General features: G+C 36.6%; 1 protein-coding gene across 1 annotated transcript in view; it reads left to right on the top strand.

Annotated features, from left to right (window-relative positions):
* The window catches only part of FAT4 (FAT atypical cadherin 4), a 157,915-nt gene that overhangs the window by 92,735 nt on the left and 43,496 nt on the right, over positions 1-21,684 (top strand). The window contains exon 7 of the mRNA XM_015246090.3: positions 13,322-13,502. Coding sequence (XP_015101576.2) covers positions 13,322-13,502 — 181 coding nt within the window. The remainder of the gene's footprint in view (positions 1-13,321; positions 13,503-21,684) is intronic.

The following is a 21,684-nucleotide window of genomic DNA, read 5'->3' as shown; positions in this document are numbered from 1 at the left end:
TTAATTTACAAAGTGGAAGTATATCCTAGGGGTACACACATAGCTTTAGAGTGAAAAAGAGAATCAAAGGCCACCTCTGCCATTTCCTAGCTACATGACCTTGAACAAATTGCCTTCATGCTCATACATATAGAATGGAAATAGCAATCCCTACTCTAAAAACTTACTATCAGAACACAGAATATAGAATTTAGAATACAGAATACAGAGTATAGAATGTAGAATACAGAATGTAGAACAGAGAATATAGAATAGAGAATACAGAATACAGAACCCAGAATTTAGAACATGGAATTCAGAACACAGAATATAGAATATAGAATACAGAATATAGAATGTAGAATACAGAATGTAGAACACAGAATATAGAATATAGAATACAGAATGCAGAATGTAGAATATAGAATACAGAATGCAGAATGTAGAATATAGAATACAGAATTTAGAATACAGAATACAGAACCCAGAATTTAGAACATGGATTTCAGAACACAGAATATAGAATATAGAATACAGAATACAGAGTATAGAATGTTGAATACAGAATGTAGAACACAGAATATAGAATAGAGAATACACAATACATAACCGAGAATTTAGAACATGGAATTCAGAACACAGAATTTAGATATAGAATACAGAATACAGAATATAGAATGTTGAATATAGAATGTAGAACACAGAATATAGAATATAGAATACAGAATACAGAATATAGAATGTAGAATACAGAATGTAGAACACAGAATATAGATATAGAATACAGAAAAAAAAACTTACTATCATATGATGTCACTTATATGTGGAATCAAAAAAAAAAGAGCTACAAATTTTATTTACAAACCAGAAGTAGATTCATGGAAATAGAAAATAAACTGTGGTTACCAGAGGGGAAAGGGCAGGGAGGGATAGATTAGGAGTTTGGGATTAATAGATACACATCACTATATGTAAAATAAACAAGAACCCACTGTATGACACAGGGAACTATATGCAGTTTCTTGTAATGAGCTGTTATAGAAACGAATCTGAAAAAATTTAGAATTAGACCATTATGCCCCATCACTTACTTAAAAACTTTAGCAATGTCCAAGAATAAAAACTTGCCACTGACCACATGGCATTAAATGACCAGGCCTCTGTCCACTTCTCTGGCCCCTTCTGTCACTATCAGCTGCTGCCTTTGTCATGTGCCAGCCACTATCACCTCCCAGCACTGCGTTCGGTATCTTCATGTAGGTCAGGTTGAAATCGGCCAATGTAGGAATATTTACACCACAGAAATGAGCGAACCTGGGGGACTTGCTTCTAAAAAGCAGTTGCCAAACATTTACTAGACATTGGCAATGCAAGTTAACCTGGCCCCTTTAAAAATGTCAACCTTTTCCTGCCTTCGGTCCTTTGCTTGTAGGTCTTGCTGTCTGGAGTGTTCTACTTTGTAGCTGGCTGGGGTATTTTTCTTTTTCTAATTTTTAATGGGATGAGAGCACTTTCACGTCTTAGTTATTTTGTCATTACATCGAGGTCAAACGTCAGCTTCTCAGAGGACTTATCTGACCACCATCCAGAGGTCCCACCTCCCCTCTCTCCAGTGCCACCGTCTGTCGCTTTACTTTGTTGTGATTTCTTCTTAACACCAATTGTTACTTAAGATTACATGTTTATGTACATATAGTATATATGTATACTATATATATATGAGTCTGGATAGTTTCTTTCCCCCAGCAATAACTGTCATGCTTCGAGTAGAATGTGAACTTCCTAAGTCTTATTCAAAACTGAATTCCCAGAAACATCCAGACTAGAACTTGTAACATAGCAAGTGCTTAATAAACTATGTTGAATGAATGAATGATTTAATAAGTGAAAAATGGTGGTAATTCGTTATCACCATTCTGTTATTTTAACACACAGACATTATTTTGTATTTATTTACCATACTTTTATTTAGTTTATTGTTGTGTGTTTATCACTTGCAGGTTTTTCAAAATACCCACCGAAAGGAAAAGTGCCAATCTTTTTTAACTCATGGCTGAAATTCCAGAAGTTTTCGCTACATTGGTTGTGGTCATTCAAATTGACCCCTGCTTTGAAAAGCAGCACAAGTGTTTAAGGCTCTGGGGTGTTTAGTGTGATGTGATAAATTGCAGTCATATGTAAGGGCCCACTGAAGCATTTTATGGCTTTAATTCAGTTTCAAATGCTTAAAATACTGCTGGAGCTATATTCCCATGACTCTCTCCTGAACCTTCTGGCTCTGACTCAATTCTGTTATCTGTTAGATGTTTCTAGGTAGGTCTTGTCTCTGCTTTGTGCTGTGCTGCCTACATTTCTTAATTCGGCTCACTAACTCAAAATCTGCATAAACAGAAACTGCTTTTGAAAAGTTTCGGCACTTGGCAATTCTTTTATACCTGGGCTTCCCAAAGCAACACGGTCTGAGCCTTCCATATCTCCCAAATACCCAACACCTTTTTCGCTACAAAAAATACATCCTACATGTAGCATTTGGCTCCACATAGCTTAATGATAAAGGCCTATGAGTCTTTACATAAATGTAATACGAAAAGGTTTGCTTGTTTTGAGTTTTGTTATGAAGATTTTGGTGTTCAGATAAAATATTCCAATAGCTATGCATCTATACATGTAATTTTTCCAGGTCTCTTAGAAAAAATATTTTAACCTTTGATGATCTTCTGCCCTCACCAGTAAATTCAGAGTCCGTGAGCCATTAATATCTGCTACCATTCTTACAAGGAACTGAATTCATATACAAAAAAAGCAGCAAAATAAGATGATGTGATAGTAAGGGGATGTTACAGGTAAAACCCAGGGTGTAATGTGGAAGGATTTTAAAAGAGAACTATATGTGAAAAAAACTCTAGGAAAAATCTGACTTAAAATGATAATTTTATAGCCAGAAGAATTTTTTTGGAAATGAGCCAGTCCCTTTCCTTTGTTTTTGAGATAAGAAAGTTGAGGCCTGGAATAATTAGGCAGTTTGCCTCTTTGCAAAACATCGATTTCCAAAAATGCAATTTTAAGAAAGCCTTTCTTCTTACATGCTCTTCATTGTACTCTAATGAATAAAACATTCTACTGTTATTTTTCTTTTCCAAATAAATAAATAAATATTTCCAAATATTTTAGGTGAAGTCAAATCCATTGGAATCAGTCATTTCAGTGCTGATGGTTTGAAAATAAGCTTAAATTTAGGCATTGTTCAAATTAAATTGCTAAGTAGGAGAAGATATAAAAATTCAGTAGGTTTTCCAGGTAGAAGATAATATTGCCAATTATCCCTGCTAATTGTCATCTTGCATTTATTAAAACCTAACTATGATGGGAATTTAATAGACCTTATAAGTGAATTCTGTTTAGAGTCAGTGAGACTCCTGCACGTCTGCGGGCAGTACTGGTGTGTAACAAGTATCTTGACAATGTTTTGTTGGAAAATATTTACGGAGCAGTCTCTGCCAGGTATCCTTCTAGGAACTGGAGATACCAAGGTGAAAAAATGACAGTCTCTGTCCTCATAGAAGTTACATTCTAGTCAGAAAGAGAGACAAAATGTAATACATAGACCAGGAGTTACATGAGATGCTATGGGGTTAAACAGAGCAGTTAAAGTGGCTAGAAAGTAAGGAACTAGAGGCATTGTTTTTAATAGTCTAGTCAGGACAGTGAAATGTGAAGATCTGGGTGAGCAGCATTGCTGGCAGATGAAACGGGCCAGAGGCAGGGATCAAGTTGGCTACATCCAAAGACAAGCAAGCGGGCCTGGATGGCTGGCCCAGAGTACAGGAGAGGAAGAGTCTTGGAAGATAAGGTGGGCCGAGGCTGGATCATGTGAACATTTTAGGCCAGGGCAAGGAGCTCTCATGTTATTTAAAGAGTGAGGTGAAGCCTTGTTAAGACGTGGGACAGGGGAGTGACGGGAGACTTTGGAAAGGTCTGGTTTCGTGGCAGTGGTGACTACAACAGGAATAGAAGTGGTGACTAAAAGGCCTCACCAGCAGTCCCGAAGAGACATGATCGTGTTCGACATTGGGAGACAGTGTGAAGGAGCTAAACATTGTATCCATTTTGAAGGTTGAGCCAGTAGAACTGGATGATGGGAATTGGAGGTGTAGGAAATTAGGCAAAGGGACAAATCAAGTGTGAGTTCTAGAATACTGGCCAGAGAAATTTGGAGATGGGGAAAGAAAAGAATTTTAGGGTGAATTATCATTAATTATTTTTTGGATATATTGTATTTTAGACAGTACGATGTCTCCACTGGAGATGTCAGGTAGATAGATGTTAAAGTTTAGGTCTCAGGGAAGATGTCTGAGTAGAGATACAACTTGGGAAGTCATAATTTAGATGATATTCATTCTGTGCATACTGAGTGCTTGTACGTACCCGAATTTGTACTATACGATCATCTCATCTAATCTCACAACAGCCTTGTAAATTAGATACTATTATCTCAATATTATGGACTAAAGGAAAAACAAAAATAAAACTGAGTATTAGAGAAGGTAAGCAACTTGACTTGGACTGGCAGTCAAGTCAACAGGCAGCCGTTAATCAGTGAAAACAGCATTTGAAGCCACTGAACCTGATCGAGGAGACCACTCCTTAAGCATTACTCACTGTTTCCTACATATTAGCTCATCTGCCATAATATGTTCTATGTAAGCCATGTTTATAAGAGTTGCTTCTCTTTGGATTAAATATTATTTTTATATTAAATAGAACGTTGGTTTTTGCAAGGAAAAAGGAAACAACTTGTGGTTCTCTGTGATTAAAACAGCTCGTAAAATAAGACTATGAATTTGAAATCAAAGGATTGCTGTTCTCATCAAATCAGGAAATGATTTGGGTTTTATAAAGGGTTTATAAAGTATAGAGTGCAAACCGAATGTTAAATATTATACTAATAACATGCACATACAATGAGTCAGTATTTGCACTTAATTTAGGGATGGAATATTAATCTGTGCACAGATTAAATATATTCTCTTTACTTATCTGTCTTCAGTCTAATATACTAAAGGGATATAAAGATAATCTGGCAATAGATTTGGCCCAAAAGTTTAGTTATGAACTGCCTATGTGTCAGCAGAATTAATAGATCTGAGGGGAAAAGTTCAGTTATTAGCATTTCTAATTAAGGGCATTTATCATCCGACTGAAAGAGGGAATAAACCTCATTCTTATGCAGGGATTGGAAATTACTTTTTAATAGAGGGAAACACGATGCTTTTATAAAAGTTAATCCTAAAAAGCTAAAAGGGCTAATCACCATGCTTTATTTTCTTGGTGAGGCTATAATGACATTTGGAATTCATACTATCACATTGTTCAGTTGAGAGGGTCACTGCGTTGCAAATGTTTCTGCAGTCAAAAGAGAGGTCAGAAGTGTGGAATATGGCATTTTGCATCTAAAGAGAGTTGTTTTTGAAATGTCCCAGGAAGACTGCATTTTGTCAGTATCATTTGTGGGAAAGGAAAATGTTGAAGAAGAGCTTGCCTTGTCTGTTACGATGAACATACTTAATGATGAAAATTGCTTGAAAACTTTCCGTAAGGCACCAGTGAGTCCATCAATTAAATTCTGCCAGGGTTATCTTCAATTACCAGAAATCACTTGCATTTGACTTAATTATACATTTCAGTTGAAGGCAGTTTCGTTTATTTCCATTGGGGTGTTTGTCTTAGATGAGAATTTTGTTTCCAAGGTTGATAGTTGGTGATTGATTCATTTCCTCTTATTTCTAGCAAGACTTTGTACCATACCTGTTAGTGACGTAAGTACTATTATAAATCATTTACTTAAATAATTTCCTTTAAATCAGCTTCTTCTTAGGAAAAAATTTCCTACGTAGAATTTCATTTGTATATTCACAGGATAAAAATACAAAAAAAAAAAAGATGGTTTCACTTCCAAAGTTCCATTAAACAAGTGCTAGAATTGGCGTTATTACATAAGAGCCACAATTAACTGCATAGAATTAAAATTTGATAAAATAATTTCAGTCAACTTTTCATTTACTGAATTTAACCTGTAAATCTGAGTAGACAAAGGAAACCCATCTTTGAAATGGAAACAAACTATTTGAAATATTAAAGAAAATGTTTATACTACCTAAAGGACAAATATTATATACAGTAGAAATTAACATAGGCTTATTACAAGGGCTTTTTTTTCTTTTCAAAAGTCTTCTAATTTTATCTTGTTAAAACTTAATCATTGGTGTAACTTATTTTGATAATTATTCTGTAAATATATAACTTGGTATTTTCACTAAGTAGGTAGGAGGCAGGTTACATTTAGAATTTGGTGACTGCTTCTGGTATTTCAGAGTTTCAACATGTGTTGAGAGGACTTTTTTTGAAATGTTGTCCAAAAAGTAATTTCTCATGACATGCTTTGTGTGGGGGATAATATATTTAATTTACACTATATTTTATTTTGTAAATTTTCAAAAATTGTGGTAAAATACATATAACATAAGGTTTACCATTTTAGCCATTCTTAAATGTACAGTTCAGTGGCATTAAGTACATTCACATCACACTTCAGTCTCTTTTTCCTAACATTACTAAGTAATTTCTTTAGTTTTGCTTGTCAGTTCTATTCAGTAGGAAGTTATATTAAGAAAATATAATATTTTTGATAAAGATTCCTGCAGAAATGATTAAAAAATAACATGTTACTTAAGTGTGTATATACCTAGTTTATATAAACATATTTGTAGAACTAATTAGCAGTAACATAAAATGAAAATTTTAAGGCAAAATCTGTTGGTCATATTTGAACTATTACATGCTTATTTGCTTCATATATTTTCTGGATTCAAATTTAAATCTAACCACATACTTAATATTGAATTGGTGAGTTCAATACATTTTTAGAGGATGGCTTACTTAGTGTGAGAAATATGTGTTTACTTCATGGGTAAAAAGAAGCTAATACTTTATTACAACAAACACACAGCCAGTCAGGGGACCCATTCACCAAATGTTTGATGTCAGGAATGAAATCGGCTTTGTTGCAAAGCAACAGATTTCAGTTAAGCAAAAATTCTATTGGGCTGAATAGTTTTTCATGTTTCAGTAAAGTATGTTTAATTTATAGGGGCTAACATTAAAAACGTAAAATGCCTGCAGTTTGAACTTTAGATACTTAGACTCATTCATTACACATTTTAAAGTATTTTTTGATAGACCAGTTGCCTGAAAGTTTTTTCTTTTTAAAATCTTAAAGTTTCCTTGAACTTAATTTTTATATATTTTGACCTTTTTTGAGCCACCATTGTTAAAAGGCAGTGCCAGTTTAATCATTTCCCAAACTGAAGAGTACAAAATAGGACTTAGACAAAGCTTGAAACTACCCACAGTATAATGGGCTATCAGAAGATTAAGCTGTGAATAGTGTGTATGTGTGTATATCTGTGTATGTGTGTGTGAGCTACGTTTTTGCATACTTTTAAAAATGCTTTTAAGAATCATATGTATTTTTTACTATTTGCTCTAAAAATTTCAGAAGACTCTATCAATTTATCATGTTTATTTTACATTTATATATGTACATACATCTATCACACATCCACAGATGTACAACATATACAGTACATATAATTTTACAAAATGAAATTTGAGGTTCCTTTTATCATCTGACTTTTAATTATATTTCCAATGTCCACTGTATCCTCCTCACCTTTACAAGTATACATTTCTGAGATCTTGACCTTTTATATATTTGTTTCTTCAACCCTTTTCATTGGCTCATTGTCCTCTACGAGGAGTCTGGGTCATTTCATCCTACCTTTCTTTGCTGTTTGCATCTGGTTCTCATAAACCAATTCCAGAGGAATTGAGTAATCTTGCCCTATTATACCACTACCTATGTAATTCATCATTATCAGGTCTATCCAAGCTAAACACTGGCCCTTAGGATTCTGATTCTTCTCATGGGATTCAGGATTAATTGGGACCCTCTGTTTATAAGTAGTAGACTATCTCTAAAACTTTGACCTTTGTCTGTAGTCCTGTTCTCTGCCCCTAGCCCTAGGCTAAGGCCTGTATTCCCAGATGCATATTTCTAGAAGTGTCCCGCTCTTTGAAGTTGCAGCCATGTAGTCACTAGACCAGATTTCCATGTATAGAATCAAAGGAGAAGTCAACACACATTGAGAACAAGGCCTGTTGGCATGCATGATGGGTTTATATAAAGATGGATTAAGGCATTATCCCTTCTCTCAGCTAATAACTTAACGGCAGACGTACACTGAAATAATATTGATGATGGTGACGATGATGATGATGATAATAATAATAGAGTCTGCCATAAGAGTGGCATAGTTTTATCTGAGCCTAATGAACTGAGAAAATATATTTTTTAAGGGTTCAAAATTAGCTTTCTTTTGTCTGCTATGGCTGATTGTAAAAAACTTGCTTGAACTCTTTGAGTCTAAAGCTTTTTATTAAATAAAAATTAAACAGTTATATGTACTCCATGAATCTATATTTTAAATGAGTAATACATGTATAAGAGTCTCACACGTTTATATCTGGTATCAAATAAGTGTTCAATATCATATATGTGTTTATATGTATATGTGCATGTGTTTTTCAATTTATATATAAATATGCAGGCTAAATTTACACAGAATAATTAAGACTTCAGTTTTTGACATACTAATTTTGAGGCTCTCTAGAGCAAGAGCAGACAACAGAGTCAGTTGGATGTATCAGTTTAGAGCCAGCAGAAAGTTCTGGGCTGAAGATAAGGTAATAGTAAGCATGTAGCACTTTACTTGATATATAACCAAAAAGCTATTGGAAAGCAGGAACGTAAGCCCCCAAGACCACTTCTTCTCACAGTTAAGAGGAAAGGTTCAAAAATAAGCGCACAAAAACAGAAGAGCAGCAACAACAAAACGTGGCTTCCTCACTTGAGAGGAAGTGCTAAGATCTGTGTGGGCCAAGGACTAGAGAACTCATGTCTTTCATCGTAGAAATGAGACTCACTTAAAATCAGGGGGCATTCCTGTTTTTCTCCCTTGATTTCATGTTTCTGCCTAAAGCTGAGAGGCAGGGACTTCTGGTGCTCAGGCTGTAGCGGACAAGTCTGAGGCCGGAGCGGGCTGTGCGGTGGGAAGCCCTACCCCCAAGGATAAAAGTGAAAAATACTGGGGGCAGAATTCAGGGTGAGTTAAATCTCAGCAAAAGACTTATAACTGTAGAACAATGTATTTATAAGGTTTCCTTGTAAAACTGGAAGAGATCAATGAGACCATCATGCACATCCCTTGGGGCAACAAGCAAGTGGGGCCGCTGGAGAGACTGTGCTTCATTCCGTCAGTTCTTGAAGAAAATAGGAGGCGAAGAAGCCCAAGTGCTTTTAAAGTGGGTTGTGGCTGCTAACAAGGAAAGAAGAGGGGACCCTGGGGATGGTTCTTGGCTTGAGAAGTTGTCCCATTTGGATGTGGGATTACCTACGGGGCCACTTCTCAAACCAGAACCATCTGCTGTTGCTGGTGTGCTTTTAAAATCTTGTGAAAAACTTAGATATTCTGTGGTGTGGAGACCATGAGATTGAACTTGCTGAATATTTTCCTGAGTAAACAATGTTTTTTGCTTACTAATTCAGAAAACACATCAGCAACGGTATTTATGTAGTTTATAGACACGGAAAGAAATCACATGTTCCTGACCAAATGAGTTAGTCACCGTTACACGAGGTTTTCCATGTGTGTCATCGGAATACCAAACACCAAACACCACAGGATGCCAAAGATAAAACCTGTCAGTTACTGAGTTATTTCTTAACAAGTTTAAACATTGTTGATTAGAAAGCATATTAGAAATATTCAGGTCTTCTTTAAAACTCTTGGTGTAAATTTTTAAATTTTGCATTTTTAAATGTTCAGCTCAACATAGCTTCCACACAGCTGTGCAAGTTTTGAAAGCTAAGTGTCTCATATTGTAACTTAAGAAATCATTAAAAGGGAAGAATGATTCAAAATGTTTTCCTGAAAAAAATATCATATGGTTGACTTGAAAGTTTTGTGGGGGAACAGAAATCCTGAGAACTATGACACAGAAATCTGTAAGATTAAAAATGGGCCTTTCCTTTTCAATATCTTGTAGTAACCTATAATGAAAAAGAAGATGAAAACAAATACATGTATGACTGAAGCACTGTGCTATAGACCAGAAATTGACACAGTGTTGTAAACTGACTATACTTCAATAAAAAAAGAATGCACATTAAGAAAAAAAATTCTGTGGCCAGCAGTGTATGAGTACCGAATTAGATGCCATCCAGAAAATAAAGCTCTACCTAGGATACCTCTGCACAAAGCAAACAAACAGACAAACGAATGCCAATTCCTCCCCCCTTTTTGCTTTTAAAACACATACAATAGCAAAGAGTAACACAGAATACATTTTAACTCTGCACCAAGCAGTATTCTAAGCACATTACTACATTTCTCTCAATACCTCTTTTAGGGTAAGTTCTTCTCTTATTCCCATTTTGAATATGAGATTTGGTGAGTGGAATATAATGTCAGTAAAAGAGACAAAATAGCCCTTCATGTCCTCCCATCCTTTGCCTCTGAGACCTGGATTTAGTTATCCCCTCTCTCAGTTCATTGAGTGTACACCCTCCTTCCTATGCACAGATATCCAGTTAATTTTTTTTAATACAATCAATGGAATAGTAATACCATTCAGATCATTAACTTCCATTTCATCAAATTGTATATAATTAAACATATATTCAAGAAATGTAGCCCGAACATTGGCCATCAGTAATACCCCAGAAAATACTGATTTTAGCCTTAACATGTCTGTTACAAGAAATTCAAAATCTGTGGCCAGATTGGTATCCCCAGATGCTCCACAAACTTAAACTGGAAAGTATCTAGCATCGCTCCCAGATGGGCCTTTTTCTCCAGCTCCTGCCTCGTGTTGGTCCCTGGGATCAGCTTGTCCAGAGTCCCACTGCGTCTTACTGAGCATCACCTGTCCAGCTGCTCACACCTTCTGGCTCCAGGCCAGCACTGAACAGCCCCACATCCCAGTCACAGCGATCACACCCCAGATCCATTCCTCATTAGGTCTGTGGTCCTAAAAATGTCACTTAACCTTTCTACCCTTCAGCTTAATTACACATAAAGTCGAGATAACAGCTGTACTAACTTATGAGGAATAGATGATACAATTTACGTGAACTTCTTAAACCAGTCCTTGAGTACCTAAAGACTCAATAAATATTCACTATTATCATTATTAATATGTTGAGTGAGATTTTTAAAGTATTATTCTGATGTGCTTCTACGGTGTCTATAAGACTTTCACATCTATTTTGGGTGTGAAATATTTGGGACATCATCCTACCATCGTGTAAATGACTACAGAAAAGGCAGTTATGGTATTTTAATATTTATAGTTGATCATACAGAAAAGCAAAGAGTGAGGACTAATTTTCCTTTCTTTAATGTAAAATCAAACACCTAAAAACTAAGATGTCTACAAGTATGAATTTAAAAATATGTTAGTGTAAGTAGAATGCCTAAAATGAATTATCTTACAGAGAAAGATGCATATGGCAACAGATATCAGCTCGCAACCTAAATTCAATTGCACAGGTTTCTGGGCGGTATCATGCCTTATTACAGTGGCCGGTGCAACTGGTCATGCACGTTTTTCATCAAACACAGGATTTGAGTTTCCTTGTGCAGAGCACAAAAATAACAGATCACCAAAACCATTGCATTTCATAGTTTTCTGGTCTATTGATTTTGGTTCCTATATCTTTGAGCATAAAAGCTGATTGGTACTATGCCTTCAGTAATGACAACCTAAGAATGCAGGAAAAAGTTTGAATGGTAGTAAGGAAATATTAGCAAATCGCAAGATGATCACAAAAAATAATATTGAAAGGTTGTGAATCTCATATCCACTCTGTGATAGTAAAAAGGTACTCCATAAACATTTTGCAGAAAAACGAATGAGTGAATGAATGAATGGCTTTATTTACAAAATGTTGAGTACTAGAAGTAAGTGGAGTTTAAACTTCATATAATGGGAAATAATTTTATGGGACAAAAAGTAGTATCTTAAACAGAAAGTGAGAGTATCCAGAACTTTATTTTATTGTAGGTAAATAGAGTTAAACAAATCTTCACTATTTCTATTTAGAGAAATTAAAGTTTGAAAAATGATTTTGAAAACACAACTAAAGGCAGATGATTTGCCATTTACTTGTAGGACAACCCGCAGAATCTAACCAAACGTGCCGTCTAACCTCCACCACAAAGTCTGCTAACCTTGTGCGGTGCAGACAGTATACTCCAAGGTTTAGTTAAATGCTGGATTTTCACTATATGTTGATAACGGATCTGGAACAGGACATAAAGATGAATTATCTCACATGTATAAGAAATATTAAATAAATGCAACAAAAATGATCCCCAGTCAGCTCATCACTATAACGTTTGCAGCAAGTAGAAGATTACAGTTTTGACATTCACTTGAAGCTTTCCCTTTTTTTTTTTCCTACAAATTTTGGTTAGTACAGAAAAGAGGATTTAAAGCCCTCAAAAACCCTGTTGAATTTTTTTGATAACAGCATTGATAGTCGCATTCAGGAGGGCAGTTTCTCCCTCTGCCGGGTCAGCGGGCCAGCGATTCCGGGCCTGGGGGTATTCTCCACATTTGGTGCGAGCTATTTTACTGTAACTTCAGAGAAACGAGCAGTGCCTCTTTTGCAGCATTTAAATGATATTGTTGTGTTCTATGTTGCCGGATCGGCACCCTTAAAATAGAACAAGAGGCTGGTGTACTCCTTTTGTGCAGGATCACTAGGAAAGAGTTGAAATACTAGTTCCTAAATGAAACTGTTTTTTTGAGCAAAGCTAAAAATCATTCAATCACTTGTCTATGTGTTCACAAATTTTACTTTGGGATGTTTTCTAAATTCTCTTCAGTAGTTCTGCCTACAGCTAATTGTTAAATTTGCTATTAGGGATACATTTGGGAGTTGGAGATTTGCAAAGGTTAACCACTATATATAAAAATAGATAAAAAACAGATTTCTCCTGTATAACACAAGGAACTGTATTCAATATCTTATAACAACCTTTAATGGAAAAGAATATGAAAACTAATATATGTGTATATATATATATATTTGCATGCCTGGGACATTATGCTGTACATCAGAAATTGACACATTGTCACTGACTATACTTCAATTTTAAAAATTGCTATTGTTTTTGTTATTTATGAACATGAAGACTTGATTTTCTTTTCCTTCTAGGATCCCCTGCCCTGACTGGAACTGGAACAATCAATGTCATAGTAGATGATGTCAATGACAATGTCCCCACTTTTGCCAATAAAATGTACTTCACAACAATCCCTGAAGATTCACCAACTGGGACAGATGTTTTGTTGGTAAATGCCTCAGATGCTGATGCTTCAACAAATGCAGTTATCAGGTCAGTACATTTTCCTTTTGAAATTTTGATTATTTTTCTCATTAAATGTTAGTCTTTGTACTACAGGCACAGAATGCTTAATTTCATTAGAGGTTCCCTAATATGAACACATAGCCCCTCAGTTATTGCTGAATAACCAACTATGCCTAAAATGAGGCTTGCAATAACAATGATTTTATTTATTGTTCTAAAATTTTCTTATTGATTAATTTTATTTATATTTTTATTGTGTCTCATTATTTCATAGATCAGAAATGAGCTCAAGGGTCAGTGGGAGATTCTTCTGTTTTATGTGGTTGACTAGTGTCATTTAGTGGTGTTTACGTGGACGGATGGTCTGGAGGGTCCAAGATGTCCTGTCTCACACACCTGTGCCTTGGTGGGAATGGCTGTAAGGTTAAGTTCAGTTGGACCCCTGTCCCTGATCTTGTGGTCCCAGGACTTCTCAGTGTGGTTCTTCAGCAGGGTAGTGGGACTTCTACATAGTATTTCTGGGTTCTGAGGAGCCCAGGTAAAAACTGCTAATGCTCTTATAGACCTGGAGTGGTATAGCATCACTTCCAAATACTTTGTCGAAGCAACCATGGTCAGCTCAGATTCACTGGGAGGAGAAATAGACATCATATCTCGATGGGAGGAGTGTCAAAGAGTTTTTAACCCACAATAACCCCAGGAAGTACACTTGTACTTTCTACGTTTAAAATAGTTTATTTTACTCTACTTAAATCCTTTCAAAGTTGGGGAGGACAGTGTGGCATCTTATTCAGAGACAGTATGAAAGCAATTGGGTTATAACATTTGGTTGATCTAGCTGTATCCCCTTATTCTATACCAATTCCAAATTTTAGGGAATGAAGATTTCCTAATTTTCCAAAAAAAGTCTCAAAAAATAAACATTTTTGCCCCCTTACATCAGCCCTACCTTCTATACACTGATATTAGGTAAATTAGAGTGGGTTAGATGGCTATAAAAGTAATGGGTCAGAAGAGAGAATGTGAGAGCTCAGAGGAATTCTTGGTCAGGGGTAGCCTATGCATATTGATATAGTGATGATTTGGTTAGTGATTTATTTCACTTATTACTAATTTCCTATTTAAAAAGTCATTCTGGGAAACTGGCCATTAATTAGTCTCTTCCTGATGGCAGAGATCACTGAGCTGGGTAGGAGGACTCCAGGTATTTTTCAGCATTCACTGAGTTGCTAGTAGGAATAATAGTGATGAACAAGACAGGGTTCCCATTTCCTTTGAGCCTACCTTCTTTTTGATGTAGATGAATGACTATAAACTAAATATAATCATTTGGAATTGTCAAAATTTCTGCCCATGGTCAGAGCTATATACCTGTTTGTGTCCCTGTGCTTGGTACCACCCAGGAATAGAGGCAAGTTCAACTTAACTTCTTCCTGATACGAGCCTCAAAGGGCCAAGAAATACCACCCCAGTTTACTTGTCCTAAACCAAAGCGCAGAAATTATGGGGTCCGTGTCCTAAGAACTAGTCGTCAGTTTAATGTTAAGAGCACAGCATTGGGAATCAGGCTGTGTAGAATTAAATCCTGATTCTACTATTACCAACTAATCACAGGGCAGGACTACTTATTTAACGTTTCTGAGCATCGTTTTTCTTACCAATGGAAAAGGTATACTACTGGTAAAACTGACGTTGTAGGGTTATTATGAGGAAAAATAAGACATTTAGGTGAGCTAGTTAGAATAAAGCCTAGAACAACAACAAAATGCTCAACTCCCATCAACTCATGCTGTCCTGATCCATGCAAAGCCCTTTGCCCTCTTCTTGTTAGTACTCAGTAAGTTTCTAATAATCATTTTGGAAGAGATGTCCTGTCCACTGGAGTGTTATAATATAATAAAATCTCTGTCTTCCATGCAGAGGAGTCTTCCTCTAAACACAGCGTGTAGAATATTGCCAGTCAGTAGCAGGACGTATGTACTCTCATCTGAGATGTCTTTATTCCTGCATGTGAAGCTGCAGGATCACAAGATTGATCCGTCCCTCCAGATGTTAGAATGAAATGCCATGCTGATGTTTTCTCCTAGTGCATGTCGGAGTTTTACTGCTCAATGTTCCCCTATGTTCGTGAGCAAAAGTGATCAATGTAAAGTTAGTCTGTGTTCACATTTTCAGAATGCTTCACAAGGGTTGTACTTGTAGATCTGTTGAGCTTGCATTGATTTGATAGTATGTATTTTGGTAGATTGGTTGACTGGTTGGATTGTCTTCTTCCTTTAATATCAGAGAATTAATTTCGTACTTTTACAGTTCTTGGAATCTCTGAAACCAGTCTGTGAAAAGTCTTCAAATGACTGCTGTCATGTAGTCAGCTTAAACAAAAACTGATGTGATTTTTATCTTGTAAAAATATTATCTTCACTTTTAAATTAACCTAGGCAATTATTACAACTTAAATGAAAAATATTTTCACAGAATAATAAGTAATTATGCCAACCTAAACTTTATTTAGTCTGGCCTGATATGTTTTTAGTAGAATATATATTTTAGATGTTAGTCACTCCTTCCTATTCATGGAATCTCATTTTCTCCTCTGGTTAACAGAGCTATTGTGTATCGATTTTTCTATTGCCTGCGTAAGTATTGCACGTATAAGATGCTTACCCAACTACTGATGGGCTCTTGTATAGCACAGCCCTTTATGTGACATGTTAATTTTCCCATATGGTCTAACATGATCTTTTGCACAGCAGCTACCCAACAAATATTGATTTATATTTTTCTTTCTACCCAACTTATCAAGTGAATGGTTTTTATGGATGGTGTACAAATTTTGAGTTTTATACTTCCCATCACTTTTAGTGTTTTCCCTTCTGGTAAACCAGCCTGCATTGCTTCCTAGTCTTTATCTGGTTTATATCTTTGCTTTCCAAATGCCCATTTCAGAATTTAGCTTTTGTATTGCTTTTTTCTCCCAACTGGTAGAATCTCCGTGCAAATCTCACTTTTAATTCCTTTGTGTCCTAACAGCGGGGAAAGTCAAATGACTGTATTGACAGGGCCAGCTTTCAAAGGCAAATCCCTTACTCTGTGCTCTTAATCCCACCCCATTCCATTTTGTTCGGATTTTTAATTCAACAAGTACTGCATTTCTCTCTGGATCTTCAAGTAACCTCTCTTCTCTGGATCATATCTTTGTCCCTACAGAAATGCTCTGAATATCTGGCATTGAGTTCTGGTTCCTTTACTTGCTTACATGACTTAGAAAAACCGTGATAGTGTCTCTAAGCCTCAGTATGTCCGTCAGTAAAAGTGGAGTTAAGAATGGCTACTTTGCAATTTGTGAATTAAATACATGTTGACCACCTACTATGTGCCAAGTAGTGTATATGGAACCAGTTAATACGCTTAAGTGTCTCTAACACTTTATTGGGACATGAAAGTCACTAAATTTATGTTAGTTTTTTTCTTTTTATCATCCTAATGTCTATTTTATTCCTAATATATTTGTCCTTGAAACATGTCTGTAGCATAATAATGACTGGCACCTAAATAAATGTATGAAAGGAATGATTCTAGTGTTCTTTAGAATTGCCATTTTTGCTCACAGCATTTTACACCACATTCTTGAGAGCGTGGGTTACTACCTCAAAGTTTTTTCCGGGCATTTATTCCTGAAAATCTCTCAATCGAATTTTCTCTTCTATTGCTTTGCCAAAAAAGACTATCCAAAGGTTCTGCTGAAATTTATCACGTCTGGTGATTTCTGAGTCTTTATTCTCCTTTACCTTTTGCAATATTTGCACCACAGGTCATCCTTTCCTCTTGGCATATTTTTTTCTCCTCAACACCTGTGTAAATGTTATTTCTTACTTCTTGCCCTGCGTCTCTGACAACACCTTCCAGTTTGCCTTCTATATCCCCTCTTTCTCTCTCATCAAAGTAATTTGGACAGTCCCCACACCATTTGTCTCAATCCTTTCTTTCCTTTCTTTATTCCTCTGTGTGTGTGTGTGTGTGTGTCTCAGAGCAAGAGAGAAAGGGAGAGAGGGAGGAAGAATTTATTTCCCTGGCTGCAGCCCTGTAAAAATCTTACACAGAAAACTATGCAGAAAGCCTCTAAATCTGAACAGTCACCTCTGCCTCCATCCCAGAGATTCCGATTCATATTTATAACTCTCTAGGAGATGCCTCTACCTACGGGTTCTGTTGGAATCAGAAGCACAACATGTCAGAAACCCCTAACCTTCTCTATTTCTCGTCTTGGCATTCTGCTTTCTTTTAATGATGCTGCCTTACTGTCTTCATCCTCCCATCTTGATGGCTGAGGGTCATCCTCTCCCTCTTACTCAGTCAGTGGACAAGTTCTCATGTTTCTTCTTTACTAGTGCCTCTGGCACTCATTTTCTTCTGTGCATTTTTCCTGCCAAGGTCCTCATTCAGTCCGTAATTACATCATGCCTGAACTATTATAATAAAAATTAACTTGCTTCCCCAATCCTGGTTTCTAATCCTTGCAATCTGTATACTGCACTACACTGTATAATTTTGGAGACCTCACCATGTCCTAGGTATTTTGTTAAGTTCTGAGGCATTAGGCACTCTAGTTCTTATAAGGAGTGCACTTTAACATAGAAGGTAATTTTGCAGACTTGTAATTACAATACCTTGTAACAGGTGTAGTTTAAACCCAGGATGGGTGGAGAGAACAGCCTAGCCAGTGATACCTGCGGAGATCAGTAGAAGCTTCAAGTCACTGATGATTTTTGTAAAGAGAGAGAAGTGGTTTACAGACAAGTAAGGGGTGACAGACCTTCTAGGCAAAGACAGTGACAGGTGCCAAGGCCCAGAGCTGTGCAAAAGCAGTATCAGAAAAGTCGAGCTGTTTGGTGTGGCCGGTGGCTGTTAGGAACGGGCCTTGTTTGTACATCATTCGAGAAAATTCCCATTTCTTTCTGCATCTAATGGAAGAAACAACTGAAATGTTTGAAGTTGGGTAATAATAACATGATTAATTTTACTTTAATAAGGTACATAATACTTTACATGTTATGAGTCCTCTCTCAATGTTGTAGGAAGTCATTTGGATACAGCGAAGCCTGAGTCAGTGAATGAAAGGGCCGTGGCCGTAACATGAACTGACTTGCTCAATGGCTCAGCTTCCACAGTGATACCGCCCCCCTTTCCTCAGAATCTCTCAACTTTCAGTTTGCCCACGGCATAACGCCCAGTCTGCATATTCCACTCCATAAGCGACCCCGGCATCTTTCCAAGCTTATTCTGCACAAATCTTCAGTATAGAGCCAGACTTTCAGCCTCACCAGGTCACTTTCTGCTCCTGGGGAAAGTATCTGTGCTTTCCCAAGCATTATGGCTTTGTTCAAGTCCTTCTCCATCCTTTTCCATTCTGCAAACCGCAGCCTGCAAGTTAAAGTTGGCGCAGTGCCTACTTTTGTAAATAAAATGTTACTGGAACATCCCCATGCCTATTTGTGTATGTGCCTATGGCTGCTTTTGCATTATGATGGCAAGTTGAGTGTTGCAGCAGAGACCTGATGGCCCAAAGAGCTGAAAATATTTACTAATGTGTCCTTTACAGAAAAAAAAATTCTGACTCCCAGCTTAGAACACTTTAATTCTCCCCTTGCAATACTGTTGTAAGATGGGTAACCCCTTTAAAACTTACCCTAAATTTATCCTTCTCCTCTTCATTATTCTATTCAAAAGTGGTCTCTTTGTCTTCTGAATTCCTAAAACAGTGCTTCTGAGAAATTGTATAGCACTTAAACATACTGCCTGGCTTTGCATTTACTTTTCCAAGTATCTCTCTTGCATCTAAGGATATAAACTTGAGGACAGAATTTTTAATCTACTTATCCATGTCTCTAGCTATTATTACTTCATCCCTTTAACTAAATATACAGATGGATTATAACAGATTACATATAATAGATTATTATAATTATGTACATAGATATACTCTGTTACGTGTATAATCTTAAACTTTGACTTCTTGTCACATACTAATTACAATGCCAAGTGCTTGTCATAAGAAATTACACTTAATACTCAAATTACCAAATGAATGAAATGCATATATGATCGGCACTTTGTAGAAAAGACTCAGAAAGGCTAAGAAATTTTATGAATGTAAGTACTTGAATGAGATCAAAATCCATGTCCAGGGAAACTGTGCTCCGAAGTACAGTTTCTTAACTATTACAGAATGACTAGATTCCAGCAGTACACAGTGCAGTGCCTTACGATCCTAGTAAATCTCAGGAAGAGGCAAAAAATCTTCAGAAACTCAAATGGGGATATTTCAGCTTTATACATGCAATGATGATCAATTTAGATTTTAGATAATAATGATTTGTTTACGCCAGGAATTTGAAACAGTAATTTCTTATACTTAGGTCAGAAAATAAATTAACTCATTTGTTTGATTTGCATCGAACTAAATCATTATAAACCAATTTTCCATCGATACATCTGAGCAAGAGTCCCTTTGGGCCTTACTGGCAGCTACCACGTTCCTGGTCTTCCCCACGCCACCCCCCCCCCCACGCCAGGCTGCACCCTGCCTTTCTTACACTGTAGGATAATGGAGAGCATGCGTGTTGAAGTCATAAAGACAAAAGTTCAAAGTCTGCATCTACCACTTATAGACTGTATGCTTCTCTGTGCAGTTATAGTAGCCTCCCTGAGGCTCAGATTCCTCATCTATAAAAAATCGAAAGCAAAGCCAAACTGTTAGGATTGTTCTGAGGCTTAGATGAGAGCGTATGTGAAAGGCCTCAGAGTGTGCTTGGTACACACTAAGAACACAAAGAACACAGCAAGATGCTGCGAATCTGTAAAGAACGGCATAGATGCTTAGGTGTTGGGAAGATGGCACAAGACACCAAGTGACAAAGTGCATCACCTTGAAAGAAATTATTGTGGATCAGAGAAGCAGGAGACAGAGCCGTGGAAGGATGAGAAGTGAGACAAGACTCAAGCAGGGGAGGCGGGGAAAACCTGGGCTCATGACCTTGGCAGTCTATCCATTACGTGGTCCCCGTGTTTCTCTCTTCTCTTTCTTAACTTGTAAGTGTGTCTGCTTGAAACTGGTATTATAGATATTGCGAAATATTAGAGAATACCTCATATTTAAAATGCACTTATGAGACTCTTGAGAAACAAGGAAGGTCTAGAAAAAATTAATTGCGTATCAACATGGCAATTTATTCCTTAATTTTTTTAAATAGTTAAATATATTACCTACTTTTAAACAGACACTCTTATGCACAGTAGCATAAAATACAAGGTTCCTTAATGAATTATTTAGTTCAACCTGAACTAGAACAGACATCATTTGCCTTTCAACACACTGTTCCGTCTAATATACCACAAGTCTTCTCATATACGAAACATCCAAATCAACTATGCATGGCATTTTGCATCCTTCTTATTTTTATTTGTGAGTGCTTAAGGGAACAAATATTTGATTGACCCTTGGTCTTTGCTGTCATAAAGCTGTAAGAAAGCTTGAGGCACTATGAATTACTTTTTTCCCACTATTAATTATTTGGTCATTTCTACAACTACTGATAGAAACAAAGTTTCCCAAAATAAAGTCACCTGAGTCTCATAATCCAGGGTTCTACAGACTTCCTCGACAAGGCCAGGCAATATGATTATTTCATGAGTTCTGCATTTCTAACTTTAAGAAAACGTTTACAAAGTTCTGATATTTGTATTTTGATAAATGAAATGGATGTTTTCTACTGTATATGGGTGGTACTGATACTTAATAAAGAGTCCCTTCTGGCCCAGAAAGTGCAGCCAGTACTCACTCACTCCTGCCCTCGGCGTGTGGGTAGCCGGAAGCTGTTCGGATCTCAGTGACAGCAAGCACTTTATCAATATTGAAACACTCAACCAAACTCCCTCTCTATTCTGTTTCTATTCAGCTATCATTTTATAGAACCTCTATTTAAAAAAAAACACAGCTCCCCAATAGTCCACACTTCTCTAAAAAAAGATGAAGATGCCAAAATGTTTGTTTCAAATCATGAACTTTAAAACAGGAGGAATGTGCACTCTGCTGGCTGGGATGTAAGGTTTTTTTCCTGCCGTTTCTGTTAGACACTTGCTGTTGCTATGTTTTTATGGACACAAACCAAACTACAAAATCATCAGTTAGTTCGAGCAGGGGCATTTTCTT

This window comes from Vicugna pacos, chromosome 2 (assembly GCF_048564905.1).
Source record: "Vicugna pacos chromosome 2, VicPac4, whole genome shotgun sequence".
In the NCBI taxonomy this organism is placed as follows: domain Eukaryota; kingdom Metazoa; phylum Chordata; class Mammalia; order Artiodactyla; family Camelidae; genus Vicugna; species Vicugna pacos.
This window is presented reverse-complemented; position numbering and strand designations above follow the sequence as displayed.